This window comes from Nesoenas mayeri (genome assembly GCF_963082525.1).
Source record: "Nesoenas mayeri genome assembly, chromosome: 4".
In the NCBI taxonomy this organism is placed as follows: Eukaryota; Metazoa; Chordata; class Aves; order Columbiformes; family Columbidae; genus Nesoenas; species Nesoenas mayeri.
In genome coordinates this window covers 29,209,103-29,235,683 of record NC_137540.1, presented here as the reverse complement: position 1 = coordinate 29,235,683, position 26,581 = coordinate 29,209,103, and the positions used below count along the sequence as shown (strand labels likewise).

Sequence of the window (26,581 nt, the reverse complement as noted above, 5' to 3'; positions counted from 1 at the left end):
GACTTCAGTAAAGCATTTGACAGAGTCTCCCACAGCATCCTCACAGCTAAACTGAGGAAGTGTGGTCTGGATGATCGGGTAGTGAGGTGGACTGTGAACTGGCTGAAGGAAAGAAGCCAGAGAGTCGTGGTCAATGGGGCAGCATCTTGTTGGAGGCTTGTATCTAGTGGAGTGCCACAAGGGTCAGTACTGGGGCCAGTATTATTCAATATATTCATCAATGACTTAGATGAGGGAATAGAGTGTACTATCAGCAAGTTTGCTGATGACACCAAGCTGGGAGGTGTGGCTGACATGCCAGAAGGCTGTGCTGCCATCCAGCAAGACCTGGACAGGCTGGAGAGTTGGGTGGGGAAAACTTTAATGAAATATAACAAGGGCAAGTGTAGAGTCTTGCTTCTGGGCAGGAACAATCCTGGGTTCCAGTATAAGTTGGAGAATGACTTGTTAGAGAGCAGTGTAGGGGAAAGAGACCTGGGGGTCCTGGCAGACAGCAGTCTGACCATGAGTGAGCACTGTGCCCTTGTGGCCAGGAAGGCCAATGGCATCCTGGGGTGGATTAGAAGCGGGGTGGTTAGTAGGTCAAGAGAGGTTCTCCTTCCCCTCTACTCTGCCCTGGTGAGACCACATCTGGAATATTGTGTCCAGTTCTGGGCCCCTGAGTTCAAGAAGGACAGGGAACTGCTGGAGAGGGTCCAGCACAGGGCAACTAATATGATGAAGGGAGTGGCGCATCTCCCGTACGAGGAAAGGCTGAGGGAGCTGGGTCTCTTTAGCTTGGAGAAGAGGAGACTGAGGGGTGACCTCATTAATGTTTACAGATATAGAAAGGGTGAGTGTCATGAAGATGAAGCCAGGCTCTTCTCAGTGACAACCAACGGTAGGACAAGGGGTAATGGGTTCAAACCAGAACACAAGAGGTTCCACTTAAATTTGAGAAGAAACTTCTTCTCAGTGAAGGTAATAGAGCACTAGAACAGGCTGCCCAGGGACGTTGTGGAGTCTCCTACTCTGGAGACAATTCAAAACCCACCTGGACACATTTCTGTGTAACCTCATCAAGGTGTTCCTGCTCTGGCAGGGGGATTGGACTAGATGATCTTTTGAGGTCGCTTCCAAACCCTAACAGGTTTCTGTGAAAACCTGCACATCCGCCCTACGCTAGGAGATGTGACAGATTTTGATTTGCAGTCTTGCATGCTGTAGGGTTGTTGCTACCTAACAGCACTTGCATCTATATCTGATTCTGGGCTACAGACCTCACAGATGGGAGAAAGCAACAGATATTTTTAGAGGTTTTGAAAACATAAAGCCCTCCCATTCCCCTACTCAACTCCACAGTGCTCATATACATCACAAGAAAAGGCACATGTATACTATGGGAGATGTGCTGTTCTACTGGAAGTTGCATGGAATGGCTTAAGTATAATGAACAAAATCTGAACTTCATGTACTGCTTAGCACAGGTATCATTTTATAGCTTTAAATCACTGAAAACTGTATTGAGCTCTGTGCCTGTTCATATTATTATCAGCAAGAAGCTGGCTTACTCCTATGCACTAATGGCATGTATATTGTGTATTTGTGTGGGGTGTCAAATTATATAAGAGCAAAAGTTTTCTTTCTGTACTGATTTGTTGCTTTTGAGTCAGCAATTCTATTTCCTTATATCAGTGTTTTTCCAGACTCAGTCTTTTCAGCAAAACAACCTATGTTAAAGTTCTGACTGATCTCTACTAGCAGAATTTCCTTGATTATTCTCTATTTTTTATGCATGATTATTGTCACAATTCACTAATATGACAAGTAAGTAAAATAAATAAATAGATAACTATCATTTATCACATTTTGAAGAAGTGGGGCTGAAGATGGTGCAAAGATCTAAGCAAGGCTGAGTAAGCTGATTAATGCTTGAGTGTATGAGCTCTAGCTAATGCAGTGAAAAACGAATTGTATTGTTTAGGTGGGAAAAGAGTGACAAGCTTTTGCAGAGGAGAACTGTTGGGTTCCTGTGTAACTGCTGAGGAGGCTCCATCAGGAACCTGACGTGTTCTGGTTAGACTGGGGGAAGCTGGAAATGGGGTGAGCCAGGTGAGGAGTTCCCATCCAGGGAAAATGGTGCCTTGTCTGTTTCTCTACCTCAGAAATTCTCTACCAAAAAAATTCTGCTGCTGCTCCTCGACCTCAACCTCCACCACTTACATTGCACAGGTGCCTAAAGTCTCCAGGAAAGGTGGTTTTCTGCATTCTGCTGTCTTGACTGCAGCAATGAGGTCTCTCGCTAGAGACAAAGCAGATGCCCATGGTTAAGACACAGTTCAATTTACTTCTCAGTCTCTGTGCTTAAATGAACAATATAGAATATTAACTCAGTGTCAACTGTGAAGGCATGATCTTGTTAAGACCAGACCCTTGCCTCTTGACACCTCCATCTCTAGATGAAGGTACTACATCCTGAGGTTGTCCATTCCCTTTCCTTGTAAATGCAAGGTCCTTCTAAGTCTTTCACTGTAGCAACTTCAGTATTTCTCAGGCACTTTGTACAAAGTGTATTAAGAAATAAATATACATAATAAAATAGAGCCTAACAGGCCTCCAGACTACCATCTAACACTGTGACACCCAAATTGCTTCAGTGCACATGAACAACAGCATACATAAGCCAACTCATTTCAGACAGAAAAGACAGAACCTGCTACCTTTGTGACTGGCCCCTCAAGGAAGACACCTTCAAGTCTTTTTATATGAGACACCTAATGCTTAAACCTGACTTTAGAGCTACCCCTTTATGTTGTCCCATTGGTATGATCTTGGAGGCAGCTACTGCCTCAAGCAGGGCCAGAACCTTCCCTCTTGACCCTTGGGATTTTAGTCTTCCAGTGACCAAGCAGAGGTGGCCCAGATCATGTGTAAATCAAATACAGACAATGCTTAATAACATATCAAGATGTGAGAGCAAATTGGCTGATTTGCTTCATTATTGCCTAAGGAACTTGCAGACTAATTGAATCATTTCTCCATAGAGGAGAGAAGGGTTCCCAGACTGAAGATGATAGAAAAACTAATCTGCATGCATTTTATTTTCTTTTCCAGGTACCTCCATCATCTACCCTTCTTGATGTGAAACACAAATTTCACAAAGCCTGTAAGTACTATGGATAGCAGGCTGAAGGCATAGTTAGAGGCCTTTCAGCTTAGAGAAATTGTCAAATTTATTTTTCATTAAATCTCACACAAAAGTTGAGTGGCTTGACAGCTCCAGTGCTAAATTAGAGCAGTATTTGGACTAAGGTTCTACTGTAGCTATCACAGATGCAAGAGGCTGGAAGGAGAGAACTGCATAATTTGCCAGCCCATGAGGAGCAAGACTTTTCTATCTTCTTTTTAACATCACAGTGTCAATTCAAGACCATGACTGCATTTGCCCTTCCAGTGTTATATGAGATAAGCTTCGATAACATTAGATGGCTTCAAACTGACCATAAACAGATCAGGCAACTACTGTAGTGGGGAACTCAGGCGCAGAGTGATTGAATGACATATCTGGGTCGTGCAGGCACTTGGATGGACTTCTCGACTGACTCAGCCATGTCCAGTTCCCTAATGTTTGGGGCAACCTCCCTTTCTTCTTGTACTGCTTTTTTTTTTTTTTTTTCTTTTTTATTCATGAGGAGGGAAGAAAATGAGGGGGAAGGTAATTTTTGCACATATAGACAACAGATATGGACCTTGTACATGAGATGAGAGCAATCATACTTGAAAATCCCTCTTGCTGCCAGAGAACAGAGCCATTTTGCTGGATTCTTCCTTTCTGTTTCATCCTGGCCACATATCTCCAGCCCCTTCTTACAGGGAGCTGGATGGAAAGCTGGGAGAAAAAGTGATGAAGGTAGCGAGCACCAAAGTTTGGTGGCATTTACTTTTATCCACTGATTGCTGGGTCAGGATTTTAGGGAGTAGGGCTAAATACACCTGAAACCTTCAAGATGTTTATGTATGTATAGTGTGAAATGTTAAAATGCTGCTGTATCTGGTTTATAGAGAGTCTAACTGTGCCACCCTTGCTCCTACACTGAGAAATGTTTCTCCCACTCCTACCTCTGGGAAGTACATTGCTACTTGGGCTGAGGACTGGTAACCTTGAGCGTCACTCATATTTGAGATGTGCAGGTCTGTGAAAGGCCTGTTAACTTGAGCTGGACTTCTTAGAACTGATTTAGTTGAGTAGAAAATGTGCCAAAAGAACTGAGGGCTGGAAGTGAAGGCCATAGAAACTCAAAATAGGAATGAGGTATTTGGTTTCAAGAGGCAGGATGGTTTACTGTTGGAGTAAGCATCTTAGATGATGGGCTTTCATTATTTTCATTATTTTTACAAAAAAGGTTACATTTAACCTTTTTTTTTTTTAAAAAAAAAAAAAAAAGCTTTAGTCAAGAGACAGAGCTCAGAGTAGGTTAAGGAAAAGAAGTATTATGCTTCTCCTCTGTCCTTAAAATTTTATTAAACTCTAAAGCTTGAGGCTCCTGTGGTTGCACAAAGGCTCAGTTGATGAAGCAAAAGGCTGTTAACTGCTCCAAAACTATTTGTTTTCACTCCCTGTATGGGCTTGTAAAATGCAGAAGGGTAAAGTCCAAAAACTGCACAGCTGAATATGAAAAGGCCTGAGTGCATAAGATTTAATATTTCAATAAGAGTATGTCCTCCCATCGGTTTGTGAAATGCAGTGCATTTCTGCCTAAACTCTCTTAAATCAATTTAAACTGGGTTTATATTGATGCAGCTTGAAGATCACTGGCACAGAGGTTTATGCCAATATAACTGTAATGAGGTTTTAAATGGATTTGGGATACAATGGTGTGAGTCTGTGTATAAGCCATTTTAATGGCACCAGTTTTCATATTTAGAGGTACCTCACTGCTCCACAGGTATTCCCAGTGATGCCAGTGGAGCTGACTATAAAGACAGACAGTAAAATACAACAAAGCACCATACAAATCCTGACTGGAAACTCTGACAGTATGGAGCTTTACAGCACATGGAATGGTTGTCATGTGCCTTCAGTGCTTTTTCAGTTCTCAGTTCAATTCCATCATTTTGGGAGCACACCACGTCAGTGGCTTGTGTCCTTTTTTCCCATTCCATTTCTTTTCCAGTTCCACCTGGATGTTGTTGCCTCTTGAGGTTCCCCCTCCTCCTCCTTTCCCTCTTGCAAAGAACTAACCTTCATTTTTCTCTCTTCATATGGTTTGCAGGATGACAGCTTACAGAATCCAATTCTTTTAGGCAAGAGCTGAGAAGGGACTGAAGCTGATCTGTGGGTGCCTTTGGTTAGCATGCTATTCCATACTAGCTCATGAATTCATTTCTGTCATTTTGTGTGTGCCAGGCTCACAGGTTCCCTATAATCTCATGCTAAAACACACTCCCACACACACTATCTTACACTCTCCCTGTCTACATCCGTTCTCTTTTGATCACCCATGCAATTAAGCTTTCTCCTCAGCTGGTATCTTGTCAGCCCTTCAGTGAGAGGAACCCCTGTGCAGCAATTCCACAACCATCATCTCTGTCACTGATCAGTTTTTGCTGACTGATTCAAGAAAGGAGGAAAAAGATTGAATTATGAATTGCAGCACAGGAGGCTGTTAATCATTAAAATAAAATAAATGGGTTGCATGTAACATGTTACTGCTCAGTAGTATCTACGTCACTCAAACACTAGTTTGCATCTGTGCAAAAGGCAGAACGTGGGTGTAGAAGTCCAGGAACAAATGCTGAAATACTCTTCAGCCCTCACTGCAGCAAAACTGTCTCTACTGAAACAACCCCAGCAAAGCCTAACCCTGTGTTTTTTATGGCACTGAGTTCAGGGGGGCAGTCCCAGTTTTATCACTGGAGATCCAGGGATCTGTGAGCTCTTAGTGAAGAATAACCATTGAGGACAAACTGCCATTTCCTTTGAAATTAAGGGCTTTCTCCAGACTGAAGATGGATGTTTGGAATCAGCTCGTGGTCACCATAGCCACTGTCCCTGCACTAGGTGTCTTTACTACTATTTTCCTCCTTCCGTTGGCTTGCTGGCAGAGGTGAAACCAAGCTAAAAACACTGTATAAACAGGAAGCCTCTTGTCTCATTTTCTCAGTTGCTTATAATGAGTTAGGTACTTGCCATTTTCTTTATATAAAGATGAGGGTTTCAATGAGGAAAGAAATACATTTTAGGCTAAACTTTGCGAGCTTTCATCCTTGGCAATAACTCTTCAATTTAATTTATTTTTATATTTGCAAAATGTATTGGACTGGTGGGGAAGAAATCTTACTGATAAAAAATGAAAAGCTGTAATAATAATGCTAATTCAAGTATCATATAACTAAAATAAAATTCCTCTAGAACAGGTAATACAGTGGAGTCAGTGATCACTAAATATTTTCAAGGTTACTGCACAAGAGTAGCTGAAAAAGCTAGAACAGAAGGTGGAGGCAGAATAAGATCTCAGCAATACGGTAACAAACTCCTGGATGCAACCTCCTGCACAAGGAGCTAGAGTGACTAGAACTACTCTTTGAAGTCAGAAAGGAAAGCCTAGGGAGGCCAGAAATTGCCCTTTATGCAGAAGGAGCAGGTGGGGAAGGAAGGACAGATGAGAGGAAGCCTGGCAATGGGTGGAAGGAAAAAGGGAAGTTGAAGAGAGAACTGAGAACTTCACATGCAAAGTATCCCAGTCTGCAGAGGGGAATGAGATACTCAAGGAACATTACAAACTGCCAGCTGTCCCAATAAAATATTATCTCCTAATCCTTCAGCTCCAAAATTGTAGCTCCCCCATCTAAGCTAACAGATGTTACATAGGGTATTTAAAATAAGCAATGTCAATGAAAGTAAATAATTAAGAAATTGTCAGTAGATGGCACTCAAGAATAAACAGCATAATTTCTCAACACTGTGCAACCTCAGAAGTCTGCTATATGATCTTACAACTGCTTCTTACAGGTAGTTCTAAGGCTATTCTAAGAGCCATGTTCCCTGGAAAACCACTCAGATATTTTCTGTTGCTTTCCTCTAGGGACAGGAGAAAAACAGTGCAATTCCTTCTTCTCAGTGGGGACCAATCTCTCTTGTCGCCTCCTCCTTCCTGGCTGCAGGGCAGTGTGTTGGAGTGCATTCATCTGCCAGCTTTCACCTACTGCTCTTCCTCCCACTCGTTCCCTAGAAGCCACAGCAGAACAGGCAGCCCCATCGATGCTGTCACCCCCTGGTCAGAGTGTATCCTGACCAACACCATGTGCAAAAGCAGCATCAAGGGCTCCTGTGCAGCCCCTTCCAACATGCCATTTCACCAAGACTATCAAACACTTGCCCTGAACTTCCAAGTGAGATTCCATACCGTCCGAGAGGACAAATGTAAGCACAAGTACCAGATCACACAACTCTTCTCCAGCTGCATGGGGAGGCCTGTGCATGGTCCCGCTCCTTCCCATCTCCAAATGAGCTGTGACTGCCTCCAGCTCTCCTCTTCCCCTGCTGTCTCTCAGTCATGCTCAGGTCAGACAGTGTTGAGCAGCTGGAAGGACAGCAGCATTTTAAACCCAACAGGTGCACCCAAAGCCCCGAAGCAGATCTTCAGAACACAGAGCAGTGGAAGCCAAGCTGGCCCAGTGAAGAGCAAGGAAAAGAATCTCGCATTGCTTAGAAATCACAAGGCAGGACTTGTGAGAGGAGCACGAGGTACTGAAATTAATCCTCTGGCAGAGGAGGTCCTCTTTTGTTTTCTCCTTTCAAAAAAGCCTGCTCTGAATCTGCAGTTTACCTATTTTTAATGGCATCTCAGAGCTAGTAGCATGAGTACAAGAGCAAGGCTTTAAGGAATAACTCCATATTTTGCAACAAAAGCTGGATGCATAGCTGTTGCTGGAAAGGATGACTATTCTTACTGCATCACATCATTCCCTCTCAGAGGCTGCCTGTGATGTTAAACTGCAAGGCTCAGAGAGGTAAGAAACGATGCTGTGGGGATTAGTCATTAAGAGCAGTACCAGGGATAACAGTGACTGCTTAGCCAGTGCCTCACCTGTATCATCAGGACTGTCTGATGACACAGTCTCGCTGAGAACCAGCAGTTCGCTCTGATTTTTCCACAGTGTCTATTACAGCTGGATTCTCAGGTTGAAGAAAGTTAATGAAATCTGTCAATTTTGATGCCTGGAGAGAGACTCATGTGCCTGATGAACACACTTGCTGGGGACTCAGAGAAGCTGAATTATGCTATTTATGGCTCTCACAAGCTGACCTCCTAGTCTTCTCCTGTCAATCAACCACGAGCCCTTCATGTGTTTCACACACTGAAGAGACACAAAGAAGTTATATCTAGGGCACAGAGCCTTCCAGATGGGTCTTTTTTCTGCCCTATATTAGGAGATCAGTCTTTGAAAAAGCCAAAATATTGGAAAGAGGGTCACGATCTGACCCTGGCATGAGTCGCCTGGAGCTGGATGCACTCCCCAGACAGAAAGGCAGCTGCAAAGTGTATGTTTTTTGACAAATCTCAGTCTCCTTCCTCCCCGTTCTTATCCTGGGCAGTTCAGGCTAGCCTACAGTCACAGCTCAAATCGATATATGAAGTTTTCATACATGTTTTCATCTATGTTTTCAAAGGAAAAGGCAGCAAACTGCTGTCCAGGCTGGCTGACTGCAGAGCTCATTGGCCCAGTTTTACATTCTCAGTGCAAACATGCAGAGCGCATTGGCTTGACAGTCACATCCAGCAATTGTTTTCAATAAATTTCCCCTTTCTGTCTTCATAACAAATCAATTGGAAGTGAACAGTGAAGGCGAATCACTGGGGGCGGGCAGTTATTGCAAATGGGTGCTATGAAGTACAGTGATTTCATCTGGGTAAATCACTCATTCATCTGTGTTGACTTTGTAAATGAAAATGACTAGATTAGACGGAAACACAAAGAGATTTATTTCCTATTATAGTTATAATTTATTTTTCTTTTGTTTTAGTCTCAGAGCAGATAGCAATAGAAGTGTATGATGAATTTCAGTATCCCTCAAATGACAGTTCTAAGCTCTTTTGACTCCTCTATGCCTGTCAACACATTTCAGTTTACTAGGAGCTCCTTGAATTCCTTATTACTGACGCAGTGAGGCTCATATATACTTAAAATCTTTACTTCTTATTTTGCAAGGCTAAGTAAAGCTCCTGCTACAAAACTCAAACTGGTTGCTACCATCTTCTTCCCCACCTCATAGTTGGAGATCTAATCCATGAGTTAAGTTGCTTCCTGCCTCTCCAGAGCATGCATGCCAGAAGAGAGCTAAATCCTTGCCTTTGCATGCTGCTTTGGCCACAAGGCCAGCCTCTCCAGGAGCCTTCACATCTGATACACACAGGAACAAGTTTCAGGAGGATGACCCCCTCTCAGCTTCCCTGTGGCACATCTGTGCCAATCTCTCTATACAAAATACAAGAGTCTGTCTGCTGGTAGTTTTGTGTAACTTGAATTTACAGCTTAGCTGTCAAAATAGTTGAAGTGCACCTATGAGAGCTGGGAATACTTAAATTTCTTTTGCAATAGCCAGCCAGGAATGGCATCACTGACCTAACACACGTAAAAGACAGAAGACGCCAAGCTGAGTTAGCCTCATCATTGTCATTGTAGGAAAGAATTATTTTGCAAATATAATAGGCTCAGGCAGGATCTCTCAGCAAAGCAATTTTTTTTAATAACGATATTGCAACACCAGGTGTTCTACATAAAGGTAGGCACACATAATAGGGCAAGAAGCCCCTGCTTATATCCCCCAAATATCCCAGCCACGATTTCCCTCCCCTGTTCCCCATTGGTTGGGTACTTCAGGGTTTATAGACTATCCTGACACTTGCCTCAGTTTACATATAATACCTTTCCTCCTATATTAACTTGTAAATACAGGTATCAGTATGTATACAGGTATCAGTATATATTCCAGGAAGAGACTGTGTTTTACATTAAGGATTCATAGTCCAATGTCTCTCGGTCCTTCCACCTAAATTAACTTGTAAATACGGGTATCAGTATGTACACAGGTATCAGTACATATTCTGGGAAAAGACTGTGTTTTACATTAAGGATTCATAGTCCAATGTCTCTTGGTCCTTCCCCCTGCTAGGGTCAGGCACCAGGTCCTCAGTTATGTAAAAACAACATTTTGTTCCTTACAATTTTCCTCCTCTTTTTCTTTTACTTTTGTTGTTTTTCCATTATCTTATGATACAGTCTAGTAGGTGGTTTCAAGCTGAGACAACATAATTTCACATTTTTCTTCAGGAGTTATGCATTTAGCATTGTTTCTTTTTTCTTGTTCTTTTAGCAGCATCATTTTACCAGAGTACAGCAGTGGCCCTCTGTGCAAGCATTGTTTGACAATAACAAAAACATCTCTGTATTATCAACACTGTTTTTAGTATAAATCCAAAATATAGTCCCATACTAGCTACCATAAAGAAAATTAACTCCACCCCAGCCAAAACCAACACAAACTTCCAGGTAATATAATAGCTTTCATATTTTCTCCTTGTCACCCCCCCAGGCAGTAACTGTGTTTCCGCACTCAAAGCCTGTAAAAGATTTCTCTCTAATAAATAAGCTGGGGAATCTTCCACTAATATAAACCTTCCCCATACACTTTTAATTCCTATAGCCACAAATAGGTGTTTATTAATAATTCTCTCTCCTTTCCCCTGCTACCTTGTTTATTACAACTGTATCTTCGGTCTAAGCTCTTTTTAGAGTGAAATATAAAAGGGACAGGGTAGCTTCCATTTCTAGTAAAAGCTCGATGTCACGACCTCCTGCTTTATCAAATATTATATTATATTATATTATATTATATTATATTATATTATATTATATTATATTAATTTTCTCCCATTCTTTTACTTGTATCACCAACTTCAGTCTAAATCCTCTGTGGTTTTTCCCCTTCCAATCTTTATCTTTTACTTGCAAATCCCTAGTTAAAGCTGCTGCTAACATAATCTTCAAAGTGACTAAAAATTTACCTTATACTTAGACCCCAAACTCTCGTTGCTTGCTGTCCCCATGTTGGAACAACAGAAAACCAACTCTGGCCCTGCAGTTCACTTTTGCTGAGCACTTGAATCTCATTCAGTATTGTGGAGAAAGATACTAGATCAGCCTGAAAAGCATCTGATCAGATAACCCTGGAGTTTTGGTTTTGGAAGTGTACATGTGGTAGTAAAGAATATTTTCATTGTGTACTGAATTAGGAAATTATGGCTGAGGCTTGGCTCACCTAGAAGCAGTTCACTTAGTAACATAGGACCTTAAAAACCACTTTTAGGATCAGATTTTTAAAGCACTAGAAGATAGCAATAAAAGCCAGATGGCTAACTGGGATTTTTGAAGTCTCCCAGTTCACATGGAAATGAATGTGAAGTTCAAGATTTCAGTCGTTGAGACTTGATTCAGAACCAGTGGGAGCTGCACTACTGACCTGGGTGAGCTGTGTGCTAGACACTTTCTTCCTTTTGAGCAGCATTTTCTCATCTATAAAGTAAGAATAATTAACCTGCCTTTCATCCACCTTGTGATCTTTTGTCTGTTTTGGCTGTGATCCCATAAGAAACATTTGGGACAAAGAGTGACTTAAATGTATGCCTAATGACCTATTGAACCGGAGGGAGTGAGGTGTCTACAACACAAAAGCCAGGCTATCCATTAAATGCTCAGAGGAATAAGATGACCTTCAGGAAAAAACAGGAATATTTAAGCCAGCAATAGAAAAAGTGAAGATCAACTCAAAAACTTTAATGGAAAGTCACATTATTTCTCTTTTTTTTTTGGCAGCTGCTACATCTGATGTTATTGCATTTCATTAAGAGGATTACAGATATCATTTCAGATGAGTAATATAATAAAAGGAAAGGCAGTGAATCTATTGAGATGTAGCTTGAAGCAGAACTGGCCCTCTGCTTTCTGGGATATTGTTCCCAGCTGAGATTTCCGGGTCTCTAACAATGCATCACAAATGACATACTATGTAAACAATCAGAGAACAAATGTGAGATGCTGTTTAAATGCCTCATTGAGAAAATGAAATGTCATAGCTAGAGTCGTTACTTTCCTTGCCTTTGCAGTAGGTTTAATTGACAGACCTAGTTGAGAAACAACAGAATTTGTTTATCAGAATTATCTATTATTAGTTACAATGGGTCTAATATTAGTGCCTGTGGCTCTACTGAGAAAAGGACAGTGTGAGGCCCTGTAGAAGTAATCCAAGCCCTGAAGAATATCTAGTTTCAGACAAAACAAAGAACTGAAGCCTACTGAACTGTTAACAGCAGATGACAAGGTAGTTATTGGTTTTAAACAGCTCCTACGTCAATTTAAACTCAGGTATTATTTTTTTGTCTGAAGAACAGATAGAATTCCAGTGTTAACCTGGCCTTCACCACCAGATTCATGTGAGCTTAATGTTCATTCAAGGAATTCAAGATACTTTGTACTCTACCCATCAAAATCTGATTGAAACTAATTCCTATCCCCACCAGTTAGTCTCAAATTTTTCTGTGAAGGACTCAAACACCTCATCATATCTAGTTGTTGCTGGTACTATGATGTATATTTGCTGTGGGTTTCATGCTGCAATCTAGACACTTGCCTGTTTTCAGTGCACACGTGCATTCTGACTTGCTTTCTGGGTAATACGGCTCATACTTTTTATTTCCCATCATAATGAAAGTAGGAGGCACCGTGTTTTCCAATCAACATTTTGCCACAGAAAGCTAAGTCGTGCCTAGACTGGATGTTCTGTTAAAGAGACTGGATGTTCTCCTCAAGGCAGGCAAACTTAACTTCATAATTACCAACCAGAAGTTACTAAAACTTTAGACAAAGAAAAAGAAATGTATGGTCTAAATTATTCCATAAATGTGGTTAGAAAAAAAAATCTGGAGGTAGAAAGAGGAAAAAGAGAACTGTACATGGCAAATCAGACACTGAAAAAGAACCAGTAAGCCAGTCATCAAATATGAGATCGGGGTTTTTTTTCTGGGTTTGAAATAGAAAACCTCACTTTCTCCATGAAAAGCTGAATTCTTGGAAAAAAAGCCATGCTTTAACAACTGCAAAAATATTTTTGAACACTTTGACCTAATTCTGCCTGCAAATGGGAAGGTCAGCTCAAAAAACTGTTACCTAATGGCACAGAAATGGAACACACAGGATGTTGGTGGTTTATTTGCTTTGAACAATCTGTGTTGCTCTGGTTTAAACTCTCCAGTGAGAATTTAATTGGCACTAAGGAAGAAAGCATGTAAATTCAAATGTGGTCAGTTAATTGCTGCCATCAGTGTAGCCATTAGATTAAAAACGAACAAACAAACAAACAAACAACAACAAAAAAACCCCAAAAGACAAACAAACAAAAAAACCCAAACCCCAAACCAGTCAAATATTGAAAGAAAATTGTGCTTCATTAGCATATTTCATTAGGTAATTGAGTAAGGAATGCTTTTAAAGAAAGAAGGCTGGGGTAGGACTCTGCCCAGTGTTTGAGCAGTTAAGGATTCAGATAGCAACTGATTTCATAGGCCACCAAACATAAAGCTGCATTTTTTGAAATTCCATGTTAGAATATAGACAGGCAGCAGGAGAACGAAGGATATTTTAGGTCCCTGAAACACACTGTAAAATATATATGCAGTTTCTCATGGTAGGGTCACCCTTTGTATGAAGGCTTCACTGATAGAGTTTATATTAAGGAAGAGAATCCTGCTTGAGTTCTTGCATCTCCCTGGTATCTCGGCAGCTATCTTTGTTACCCTTTCCAAACTTGTAAAGACAGGAGAATCAAAGCTAATTGCCAGAATGCAGATCCCAAATCAGCTTAAAATACTGCATTGCTCTTTTAATTGAGGTTGGCATTTCAGAGCCAGGACACAAGTGTCTGCAAATGTTGCATCCAGCACCTGCTCAACTCCTCACACTCCCCTGACATCGCTTGCAGATCCAGGATTGTCAGGGTATCAGTTTTGTTGTTTCTCTGGATTCTGCTCTGTGGTTCTTATTAATGAAATAAAAGGTGAGCTTCATTCCCTTCCCCATGCACATGAATTTAAATACAAATCCACACAGAAAGATCAAAATTATTCACACCTTCTGCAGCAGGCTACATGGAAAATTGAAATACACAGGACTGGATTTTCCTTTTCATTTTTCTCTTTTTTTTTTTTTTTAAGTAGAAAGGAGAAACAATGTAGCAACAATATTAAAATACCCATACTTGTTTGCTTTTAATTTCTGATGCTTTGCTTGTTTGAATTTCCACAGCTGCTTTCCATGTCTAGATGTTGAAGAAGGAAAAGTGGAAGCTTAATCTGCTAGTGACATAAATTGATCTTTAAATGATGAATAATATCCTGTTTACCACTAATAACAACTGATCTTCATTAAGAAAACCTATGCTGACTCTTAAGAAATATGTCTGCTATTACTCAATCAGAATATAGCTGAAGTATGAGATTGGTTTTTTTCAGGGAGAAAGAAGTGGGGGGATGCTTATGGTCAAATTGCTTCTTTTTCAAATTCCATGTGTCATGAAAAAAGTGGTTATTTGTGTCCCTATAGCAACTAAAGGTTAAGGTGCCTTTGTAAAATACATGGCCAAACATCTTCCCTGGAAATCTTACAAATTAAACAAAGTAGAGAAAATACTCAAAGAAAAAAAAAAAAACAAGAAAAGGGATTTATCCTTGGCTACACAGCCATTAAACACAACGTCCATTTCAGTACCAGCTGAGATTTTCCTGAAGAGGGCACACTGGGTCTGCTCTTTCACAGAATCACAGAATCGACTGGGTTGGAAAAGACCTCAGAGATCATCGAGTCCAGCCCTTGGTCCAACTCTAGTCTGTTTACTAGATCATGGCACTAAGTGCCATGTCCAATCTCAGTTTAAAAACCTCCAGGGACGGCGAGCCCACCACCTCCCTGGGCAGGCCATTCCAATGCCTGACCACTCTCTCTGTAAAGAATTTCTTTCTAATATCCAGCCTAAATTTCCCCTGGCAGAGTTTAAGCCCATGCCCCCTTGTCCTATTGCTGACTGCCTGGGAGAAGAGACCAATCCCCACCTGGCTATAACTTCCCTTCAGGTAGTTATAGAGAGTGATGAGGTCACCTCTAAGCCCCCTCTTCTCCAGACTAAATAACCCCCGCTCCCTCAGCCTCTCCCCATAGGTCTTATGTTCAAGTCCCTTCACCAGTCGTATTGCTCTTCTCTGGACCCGCTCCAGCACTTCAATGTCTTTCCTGAACTGAGGGGCCAAGAACTGAACCCAATACTCCAGGTGTGGCCTCACCAATGCAGAGTACAGGGGAAGGATCACTTCCCTTGTCCTGATGACCACGCTGTTTTTGATACAGGACAGGATACCTGTATCCTGGGCACACTGATGGCTCATGTTGAGCTTCCTGTCAACTAGTACCCCCAGGTCCTTTTCTGCCTGACTGCTCTCCAGCCACTCTGTGCCCAGCCTGTAGCGCTGCAGGGGGTTGTTGTGACCAAAGTGCAGCACCCAGCACTTGGCCTTATTGAACTTCATCCCATTGGAATCAGCCCATTTTTCCAGTCTATCCAGATCCCTCTGCAGAGCCCTCCTGCCTTCCAGCAGGTCGACACTCCCTCCCAACTCGGTGTCATCAGCAAATTTGCTGATGACGGTCTCAATCCCCTCATCTAAATCGTCAATAAAGATGTTAAACAGGACTGGACCCAACACTGACCCCTGGGGAACACCACTAGTGACTGGCCGCCAGCTAGATGCAGCCCCATTCACCAGCACTCTCTGGGCCCGGCCCTCCAGCCAGTCCTTAACCCAGCGTAGAGTACACTTGTCCAAGCCGTGGGCTACCAGGTTTTGCAGGAGTATATTATGGGAGACAGTGTCAAAGGCCTTGCTGAAGTCCAGATAGACCACATCCACGGCTTTCCCCTCATCCATCAGGTGAGTCACCTGATCATAAAAGGAGATCAGGTTGGTCAGACAGGACCTGCCCCTCCTAAACCCATGCTGGCTGGGTCTGATCCCTTGTCCATCCTGAAGGTGCTGTGTGATTGCATTCAGGATGATCTGCTCCATAACCCTGCCAGGCACCGAGGTCAGGCTGACAGGCCTATAGTTGCCAGGGTCAGCTTTGCAGCCCTTTTTGTGGACTGGGGTAACATTGGCCAATTTCCAATCATATGGGACCTCCCCAGTGAGCCAGGACTGTTGGAAGATGATGGAGAGCGGCTTGGCAAGTTCTTCTGCTAGCTCCCTCATCACCCTAGGATGGATCCCATCTGGTCCCATAGACTTGTGAGGATCCAGATGGCTCAGTAAATCACCAACTATTTCCTCCTGGAATACAAGGGGCCTATTTGGCTTCCTATCTCTGTCAACCACCTCCAGAGATGAGTCATCCTGAGGGCCACCTGTCTTACTGGTAAAAACTGAGGCAAAGTAGGTATTAAGTACCTCAGCTTTCTCCTCATCTTTGTTAACTATATTTCCCTCAAAGTCCAACAGAGAATGGAGGTTTTCCTTGCCCCTCCTTTTGTTATTAACATATTTGAAGAAGGACTTTTTATTATCCCTGACAGAATTAGCCAAATTAACTTCAAATTGCACTTTTGTTTCCCTGATTTTTTTTCTGCATGATCTAGCTATTTCCATAAATTCTTCATAAGTAGCCAGTCCTTTTTTCCACAGTCGGTAAACTCTCTTTTTATTTCTGACTTCATTCAGAATCTCCCTGTTTAGCCAAGCTGGTTGTCTTCCCCACCGGCTAGCCTTTTGGCACACTGGTATAGCCTGTTCCTGTGCACTCAAAACCTCCTGCTTGAAGCATGTCCAACCCTCCTGGGCCCCCTTGTTTTTAAGCATTGTTTCCCAGGGTATGCTCTGAACTAGACTTCTGAATAGGCAAAAATCTGCCCTCCGGAAGTCCAGTGTAGAGGTTTTGTTAATGGTTCTCCCTGCATCTCTGAGTATTGAAAATTCTATTATTTCATGGTCGCTATGCCCCAGGCGGCCTCCAACCACTACATCACCCACCAGCCCTTCTCTGTTTGTAAACAGTAGGTCTAGCGGGGTCTTGCCCCTGGTAGGCTCATTTACCAGCTGATGAAGGAAATTGTCCTCTATACACTCTAGGAACTTCCTAGATTGCCTCTTCTGTGCAGTATGGAGCTCCCAGCAGATATCCGGCAGGTTAAAGTCACCCACAAGAACAAGGGCCGTTGATTTTGAGACATCTGCCAGCTGCTTGTAGAATAATTCATCTCCTTCATCATGCTGGTTGGGCGGGCTATAATAGACACCCATGAGGATGTCAGCCTTGTTGAACTTCCCTCTGATTCTGGTCCACAGGCACTCAACCTTGTCACTGCTGACCTCAAGTTTAACAGAGTCGAGTGACTCTCTAACATATAAAGCCACCCCTCCACCTCTCCTACCCTGCCTGTCTTTTCTGAAGAGCTCGTAGCCACACATAGCAGCACTCCAGTCATATGAGTCATCCCACCATGTTTCTGTGATGGCAACTATGTCATAGCTTTCCTGCTGCACGATAGCTTCCAGCTCCTCTTGTTTGTTGCCCATACTGCGTGCATTAGTGTACATGCACTTCAAGTGGGCTGCTGATTTCACTCTTAATTTGGGCTTTCCATCCTTAGGCTGATCTTTGGAGAGCCCAGTTTCAATCCCTTCCCCCTTCAAACTTAGTTTAAAGCCCTCCTGATCAGCCCTGCCAACTTATGGGCTATAGTCCTCTTGCTCTCCCTAGAAGGATGAAGCCCATCTGATTTGATGAGACTAGGTACCATGGAGTTTGCCCCATGGTCAAAAAAATCAAAATTTTGATGGTGACACCAATCCTTAAGCCACCTGTTGATGAGATGGGCTCTTCTACTCTCTTTATTTAGCTCCTCATCCATTCCAGATAGCACAGGAACTGAGGCAAATATCACTTGTGCTCCTGTCCCATGAACTGACCGACCCAGTGCTCTAAAGTCTTTTTTAATTATCTTGGTACTTCTTCTGTTGATGTCCTCGCTGCCAGCTTGGACTACTAACAGGGGATAGTAGTCTGAGGGCTGAATTAGCTCCGGAAGTCTTCTATCAATGTCCCTCACCCTGGCCCCAGGAAGGCAGCAGACCTCCCTGTGGGATGGGTCTGGGCGACATATAGGGCCCTCTGTTCCCCTCAGAAGGGAGTCGCTGACTACTACCACTCTTTTTTTTTTTTTTTCTTCTTACAGCTGCAGTTGTAATCCTTTTTGTAGATGAGGTCCATCCAGGGGGCTCTCCAGGTGGAACTTCTTGGCTGTCCTCTGCCTGATTTTCAGGGTACAGGGCCTCATATCTATTTGTTAAGGGCACCAAGGGTGGTGATGGGGTTCGAGAGAGGGTTCTTTTACCTCTCCGATCAGGGACTTGTTTCCATTCCCCCCCATCAATTAGATCTGCTCTATCTGCCTTATGGCAGGAGGGACAAGACTTTGCCATCTCCTGTTGCACACCCTTAGGAGTCAAAAGAGTTTGACCCTACCAGTCAATTTCTTCTTCACTCTCCCTCATGCTCCTTAGTCTCTCCACCTCTTCCTTAAGCTCTGCCACTAGGCACAGTAAGTCATTGACCTGGTCACATCGTACACAGGTGCCTCCCATACCATTCTCTGGTACTAATGGCAGGCACAGACACTCTGCACAGCCAGAAGCCTGGGTGGCTGCATCCTTCTTGGCAGGTAGTGTCTGTGTAGACACATTCTTTGTATTAATGGCAGCAACAGCTTTCCTTTTTCTAGAAACCATTACTACCCTTAAATTGGGGACAAGAAAACAAAATGAAACCCCAGACAAACTCACCTACAAGAGCTAGTTTTGTCCAATCTACTTGCCCTGCCACACCCCAGTCTGTGTCACCAGCAACAAGTGAGATGTCTAACAGCAAGGGGTGACAGAACCTCTGAACCCTACTGCACAAGCAGCCCCAGTCGCTGCTGCAGCACAGTGTGGGTGGTGCTCACCTGCCTCACAAGCACGGTCACCTCCCAGCGCCTAATGGGCAGAGACGCCTCGCTGCCCTCCCGGAGGCTTTTTCAAAGCAAGAAGGAGGGGGTGTGACCCCCCTCACCGTGGTAACGGCCGCGCCACGTCAGCCGGCTCCGCAAGGGCTGCCGGGGACTCCCTGGGTAGCAAATCGAAAACACGACTAGAAACCCCTCTCTTTACCCTCTCTTACCTCTGTAGCTTCGAGATTTCGCTCACGGCTCCGGCCGAGCTGGCTTCAGTCAGCTGATCCGAGGAACTGACTCCATATAAAAACACAGATCTACTTTTAGTAGATCTACTTTAAATATTCTGATATATCATGCTGAAGGTGTTTTTACAAAGAAAACCATGGTCTAGCTGAACCATCGCAAGGCCAGGACTGGGCCCCGCAAGTCCAGCTGGGCTCAGGAGCTCAGCACGGTGCTGGGCCAGCACAGCAGGCATGGCTAGAGCCGGTCTCTCTGCACTAGTCCCCCAAAACATAGAAGACCCAGGTGTGATTGTGCCTGCATTTAGCAGGTCAAAGCAACAAAACATCCTTTGGTTTGTGGCCAAAGAGGACATTTTGAGTGGGACCATGTGGAGGGACACTGGTAATAGAATGCATTTCAACTGTGCTCAGTTCAGGTAGGTGCTGTTACATTTCTCAGCTAACATGTAACATTTTGTGATCATGTAAGAAGTATTGGTGGTCCCCAGAATTTCCTATATTTCTGCAAATTTAAACAATGTGCTGCTGTTGATTGATGATAGCAATTTTGTTGTTCATATCATCCTATTCATATCACAGCAGGTATTGCTTGCAATTATTAAGCCTATTTGTTATTAGAGATGTGTGGGTGGTGAAATCCAATGAGAAACAAATAAGTTAAATGATAATAAAAATTAGCTGTTCATGGAAAGTCAGTCTGCTAATTATTTCCAGACGGTGTCCGTCAGCTCTGTTGTGCATTTGTTAGACTCCTTGCTCCCCAGTGGCACACAGGGCTGTGTTCTAAGGAACGCACTGAATTTCCCCAGCAAGAGTTCTTTGTCATGGTGTACCTTTGCTCTCATGTAGGTCCACATAACTCCATAAATACTTCGGGAAAAATAGGCATTTCATTGTGTAATTTACTGCAGAACAGGCAGCACACTAGAGATTTTTTTATGGAAGGATCTTTATGAAACTTTAAAAAATTAGACTGACCCCTTCACTTTCATAACTATTGGAAAAGTACCTAGTTTTCTGTGCATCTTTGCATTGCAGTATTGTCAATGATGTTGACGACACTTAAAATCAAGGAACTTTCAAATATTCTTTCAGCTAAGGAAGGGGAAAAGCTGCCGGGTGCCCATGTGCCTGCAGCTGGGGGAGATGGTTTTAAAGATCAAGACAAACATCCTTCCAGAGAAAGGTAAGTCAGGAGGGCAGAAATAATTAAACAGGAGATGGGTGTCCTGGTTTTGTTAAAAACAAAACCATTTTGTCTTTTAGTGAATTTTCCTTTCAGCTAAGTTCTTCTAAGTAACTGCATTTTTCTGAATTTGGCTGTATGTTTTTCGTTCTGGAGCTGATAAGGGTAGCAATGGTATGGCAGAAGAGGCCCAGGTCTAGATTTATTGCTATATGGCAGCCAAGGTTACTGATAAAATTTCGCATGTCCCGTAAGTTGCAAGGAGGGGCAAACAGAAGAGGTGACTAAAATTGACCAACTGAGTATTCCATCCCATACACGTCATGCACCCTATAAAAGTGGGAGATCACAAGGGTCTCACTCTCTTCGACCATAGCCAGCATCTGAAGAGGACCCTGCCTGTCATGCCTGTGATACAAGGCCTGGTTCCAGACCTTGCATCCCTGAATCCAGTTCCAGTTAACTGTGAGGTCCAGCCCAGGACTTCTGGGTGCCTGCCCTGCAGCTGCTGGATCCCTGCCAGCTGCCCCAGGAAATTCAGGATTGGTTTTGTATATTTTGTATAATTTTCTGTATTTATTAGCAGTATTAGTAAAGCATTTTTAACTTTTCCAACTTGCAAGTCTCTCTCCCGTTTCCTCCTATTAACTTTCCTTAGTGGGGAGGGCGGGGCGTTAACAGAGAGCATCTACCATGGTTTATTGTCGCCCTGCAGTAAACGGTGACAATGGGAAACCAGGAAGACATTTCAATAGCTGTTCAAATGCGCTGCAAAGAAAGGAACCAAACTTGTTCTATACAAATGCTAGAAATCTGAGAAATGTGACTGTGGAACCACAATGTCGGCTAAATATCAGAGAATGTAATATTGGCTAAACAGACCTGTGGTTTGAACTATTTTATTTTTTGGTCAGCCTATCTCTGCTTTATCAAGTCAAAACTGGTCTGGGATCTATATACACACCCTTAAGATTTAGTCTAAAACCAACCTACTTACAAGTAGAGATGGGTTTGGACTTTGTCCCGCACTCCCTTTGCATCACATTTCCACTTGACGTTATCTAGTGGCCCTTCACTAGATATTAAGAGCTGGAGAGGAACATCCCAACAGCTAATTCAGGTCCCTCCACAAAATATACACAGCACCCCACGTATGGGCTGGAAAACAGAGCCACTCATATCAGGGTGATATCAGGGTCACTGCAGCAAGGGCATGCTTCCATCTGTCTAAATCTTTGAGCATGTTAAACATCACAGCATATTGAGGCTACAGGACTGGAAATGTGGGATGACATGCTTAAAGGCACAACCTCTGTTTGCCCTTGCAAAGATGCTGAGCCATACCTAAAAGCGCATTGCCACAGGATCACATAAATTGGCTTTTATTGAAACATTCTGTAATGCGAGGCAGGGGAGTGCTTGGGAGGAAGATTCCAATTTAACCCACAGACATTGCATTTCAGGCTCCCAAATAAGTATTGATATCTGCTGTCCTGGAGCAAATCATATCTTCCTTGACAAGTCAGACAGCTGCTCTTTCTCTATCTTCCTTTTGTTATCTTTAATAGCCGGGAATGATTGTGGTACCTTGAAAAAAAGTTTGCCACTTACTTGATGGATGTCTCACCTCCTGCTATTAGCCCTGGTTCCTGTGTTCATCTAATGCTTGTTCTTGCCTACAGAACTCAAACTTGGACCAAGTACTTTGGGAATGAGGGTGTGCCAGGTCCCCCTGCATGGTGGGTGAAGTGCACACCAGGTACAGTTCCCCTTCCGCACCTAGTAGCAGCTGCTGGGGTGGACAAGTTCTGCTGCTCATCCTAAACTACTGTTCAGGTGGAAGCCACCTCTGGAGTTCATATGGGCCAGGCTTCTGCACAGAGCAGGGCCAGCTTTCAAGTGATGTGAGATCTTTCAGGATCTTTCCTAGTTGCAGTCTGTCTGTCTCCAGGGAAGTCAATCCCAGAGTTTCTTTCCTATGTTTGATCACAGTCATTGTGAAGAATTTTTTTCTGCTTGCTTAAGGTACTGGTATCTTAAAAACAGGAATACTAACAATTGTAAGACAGGTCTAAAGAAAACCATGGCTATATTTGACCAATTTCACCCAGACTTTGAATTGAAAAGACAAAGCAAATCTCTTTCAGACTACTTACTATCCTGAGGTGTGTCAAAGGAAATAAATGCGGTAGTGATGGCTGGGGATGCAGCTGTTCCCTTGCTTTCATTTATCAGAATTTGCTGCACCTAAACTCCACCAATACCATGGACTGTGTGAGGTCTCCTCAAGCTGCTCCAATGACAAATGTGCCAGGTCAGCCCAAAAAGCTTTCAACAGTAAAGCAGCTAAATTATGTGGTTTTGCAGTGCTCACAGCAGCAAGGCAGCCAGCAGAGCTGTGGTGGCACAGCCTCCTACGTGCAGTCTCTACAGAGAGCTGGACAAGGTGACAAATTGGACAGCCACCAGCCCTTCTGCAGGCTTTGTGGCACTGACCCAATTGCTCTGACACTGGGAGAAACAAATAGAGCTGGAGACTTGTACCTGTTTGAACTAACAGTCATATGTAGCCCTGTATTAGCTACCTAGATGCCTCTGCTTTTTGTATCTCTACCTGACTAATGGGATTTCTGTGATTAAGAACTGGTGCTCGCTGCATGTCCTGAGTCAGATTTTATATTCTTGAACGGGGAAAAAACAATCCCTTTGGACCAGACTGCAGAACAGGCATCATTTTGGAGGGAAGGGCAAGACAGATACATTTAATATGGAGGTTTGACAAATACAGTAGTAAACAGGATCCTCTTCCTAATTGCCAGTGGTGTACATGCTGCCATTTTTTGTGCACTGGTGGAACGTTCAGCAGTGAAGTTGGCCCTTCCAGCACTCAAGTGGGGAAAAGAGATTTCTGCTCTAATACACATAATGTGTGCTTCTTCTAGCTCACTTACATTCTCCTTGTATAGCTGAGACCTAAAGAGAGGATTTTTTCCCCTCACATTTGTAGCTATCAGCTTTTAGAATACTGTCAATAACAGAATGAGAAATTTAGATCCTCCACTATGAAATTAAACAGCCATGTTTTTGGATTTCAACAGGTCCCCAGTGGTACCCTTCCCGTGTTGGCCTGCAACTAGAACGTAGTGAGTATTCACAGGGTTGAGTACAGGCACCTAACATATTCCTAATCCTTTGGCAAGTTCTCCTCTTAACAGCATTGCTCTCTCTATATGTGTTATTGGGTGAACTGTTAGCACTTTCTCATTAATTGACATCAAAGCTTAACTTACTAGCTTTCTCATTAATAAAGGAATCTAATGGTTTTCATAGCCATTGCAGAAAAATGTTTCAGAACACAGTATATGATCAAATAATGGAGACAAGGTAGTTTTAAAACCATTCACTCCCCTCACTCACTGCATTATCAGTTGTAATACTTGCTCACAGCCTCCTTGGAAGATACAACTGGCTGCAGGAGACAACCTCTTTTTTTGAGGCAGGGCCAGTACAGCAGATCTTAGTGGACATGGCAGTGGGAGATGCAGCTGCTACTGGCCGTGTCACATTTGGTCTGTGGACACGCAGCATTGCAGAGCCCTAGAAAATGAAGGCTCGGCACCTGGTGGAATTTAGCACCCTCACAGACTTAAACAGTCAATAAATGTTTATTGGGAGACACAATACATAAAGTCGAAAAGAGAAAAGCATTGCAGCCACAGCAGCACCGCATGCCAGTGGCTGCTGGGGTTTCCTAATGTCCATCTCACTGTCTCGACAAAATAAAAGAAAACCAGATACTGACATTTTATATTTCTGCTTGTATACTCCGGGTTCATCAGGACTGGAAGCAGAGTAATACTGAGATAGACCCAGGCTGGCTAGGTCACACAAGCTTACAAAAAAATCCTGATTGTGGGCCTTTGCCCAAGAAGTTGCATTCATCCTGATGGTGCCACCTGCTGTAAAATAGCCTGAGAATGTAAATGCTTCAGCAAAAGTTATCAGAGAGGAAGACGTAACATCGACTTTACCATTAGTCTTGCAAGACAGAATAAAAAAGTGCTCTATGACACCATCTGTGTGATTGCATGATGTGTCTCTGAGAGCATAGATGAACAGAGAGCATAGTGGGAGCTGTGGCACATTGCTGCTCAGCATCATGTCAGCCAAATGCTTTTTGTTCAAATGAGAGAAAAACTCCTCTTGTAGAAAGGTTTTGAGCTGCTAACCTGGGGAATAAGTATGAAGTCACCAAAATAAATCTGTATACAAGTTGAGCCTACACCTTGAACACCAGCAGAGCAGCCTATGCTGAGACTCTGCAAGGATGCCTGTTGTTCATGCCATTTATTCTTTTTGTTCTTACAGATGGGCCCTATTTGAAGGATTCCATTAACATTCAAAGTCTGGCCGTTTCCTCCATCATCACACTGTATTTCACAGACCTGGGTCAGCAGGTTGGCTGGACCACAGTAAGTATGTCCTTGTAACAATTAACGTGATACATCTTAATGTACTTAAGGTATTGCAACTTCCTCAGCCTGTCCTTCTACATGTCAAATGGTGTTATTCCTTTATCAGCAGTCAAAACAAAATTAAACTGATGGTGAGCCAAGTTACCAACATGCTAACTCTGACATCCAGTTAAAGGTTAGAAGGTGGACATAGCAATATTGCCTGAGAAAAGAAAATATTTTTAAAAGCAGTTTTAGCTAATGTAGGGTTTATATGCATATGCAGGAGCTGTACTCAAATACATCCATTTGCTGCAAGGCTCCTCAGCTTTGCAAGTGGAAGGATATTAAAAGAGAAAAAAAATGTTTTTCTGCTAATGCTGTCACTAAAGCAGAAAAGTTGTTGGATGGGAATTAGTTAAACTTTGTTCACCTAAAGAACAGTTCCAGGAGTGTGGCACAGTCAAGGATTCTGGGCAGAAGATGCCCAGCCAGGCTTAGGAGTCACAAAACTTTAAAATCTCTTTGTAAAACAAAAGCATTCACCATGAGCAACAATACCTGTATTACGCTGTTGGTTGAACCATCGTCTGTTTTTACTGCTAGTCTTGGTTCAACTGGTTATTTCCTGTAAGCACTTGTTGGAAGGTCTGGGTGGTGGGGGAGAGGCGTGCCATGAAGGCTGCAATGAAAGTATTCATAGCAATGGAAAACAGTCAATTGCCTGCAATTCTTTTAATAAGGCAAATGAATTTTTGTTAATTGTCATTGTTGGCTGTAGGGCAAGTTATTAATTAGATTCTGGCCTCAGGCAGCCCACAGATCCCTCGCTGCTCCCGTGGGGCAACCACAAGGCCCACAGACAAGCCACTGGCCTTTCTTGGCTGTGCCTCTATGGATGGAGCTTGTGAGTTTTCAGCTCATGGTACTGGTTCCTCTTTCCAGCAGCTCACAGGCTAGGAGGCTTTACTATGAGATGCCTAGAGCAAAGTTGCTATTTTATAGCCCTTTTTCTCTTAAACAGTATGCTCAAGGTGGATGTTACTGCCAGAGCTGCTGCTGACTTTGGGAAGAGCTAGCATCTGTGATAGCACCGTCAGGTCACATATCCATCTGACCTGCTCGAGCTCACGTGCATTCCCCATTCTTCAGGGAAGCAGCACAAACTTGGGGACATTTTAGCCCCTATGAACAAGAACATGACCTATATCTGTCTTACTGGTTAATGCGAGTTGGGCTTCTGTTTCCCCAAAACCCATCTCACAACGTCTTAACCGTGGAATTGCCTCAGAAAGCAACATTTTGAGCAGTGCAGCCTCCTGTTTGCTACAACTAAGTAATCTGCAAGAACCTTATTTATTTTCTCCTTTTCTGGTGGTTTATGTAGCCTAAGACAGTAACATAACTAAAGCTTAATATCCCATTATAAATAGTGCAGTTATGACTAGGCATTGATACTGCAGACAGTGTCATTTTTTAATGAATCTGTGTGTGCAGAAAATGGATTCCATGAGTTTCTAAATACTCATCGTATCCCATTCTGTTCCATATTCTGAACTGTCTCCGTTATCACTGGGAGTGAAGAGATTTTTTTATTATAGCCAGTATGTAGCAATAGAGAAAA

The 26,581-nt window shown here is 43.0% G+C and overlaps 1 protein-coding gene across 1 annotated transcript in view; it reads left to right on the top strand.

The window, feature by feature from the left end:
• Positions 1-26,581, top strand: part of TECRL (trans-2,3-enoyl-CoA reductase like) — a gene marked incomplete at both ends in the record, with an annotated part of 57,235 nt that overhangs the window by 13,076 nt on the left and 17,578 nt on the right. Inside the window, 3 exons of the mRNA XM_080343804.1 lie at positions 3,094-3,145; positions 23,602-23,646; positions 24,872-24,975. Of these exons, the coding sequence (XP_080199930.1) occupies positions 3,094-3,145; positions 23,602-23,646; positions 24,872-24,975 (201 nt within the window). The remainder of the gene's footprint in view (positions 1-3,093; positions 3,146-23,601; positions 23,647-24,871; positions 24,976-26,581) is intronic.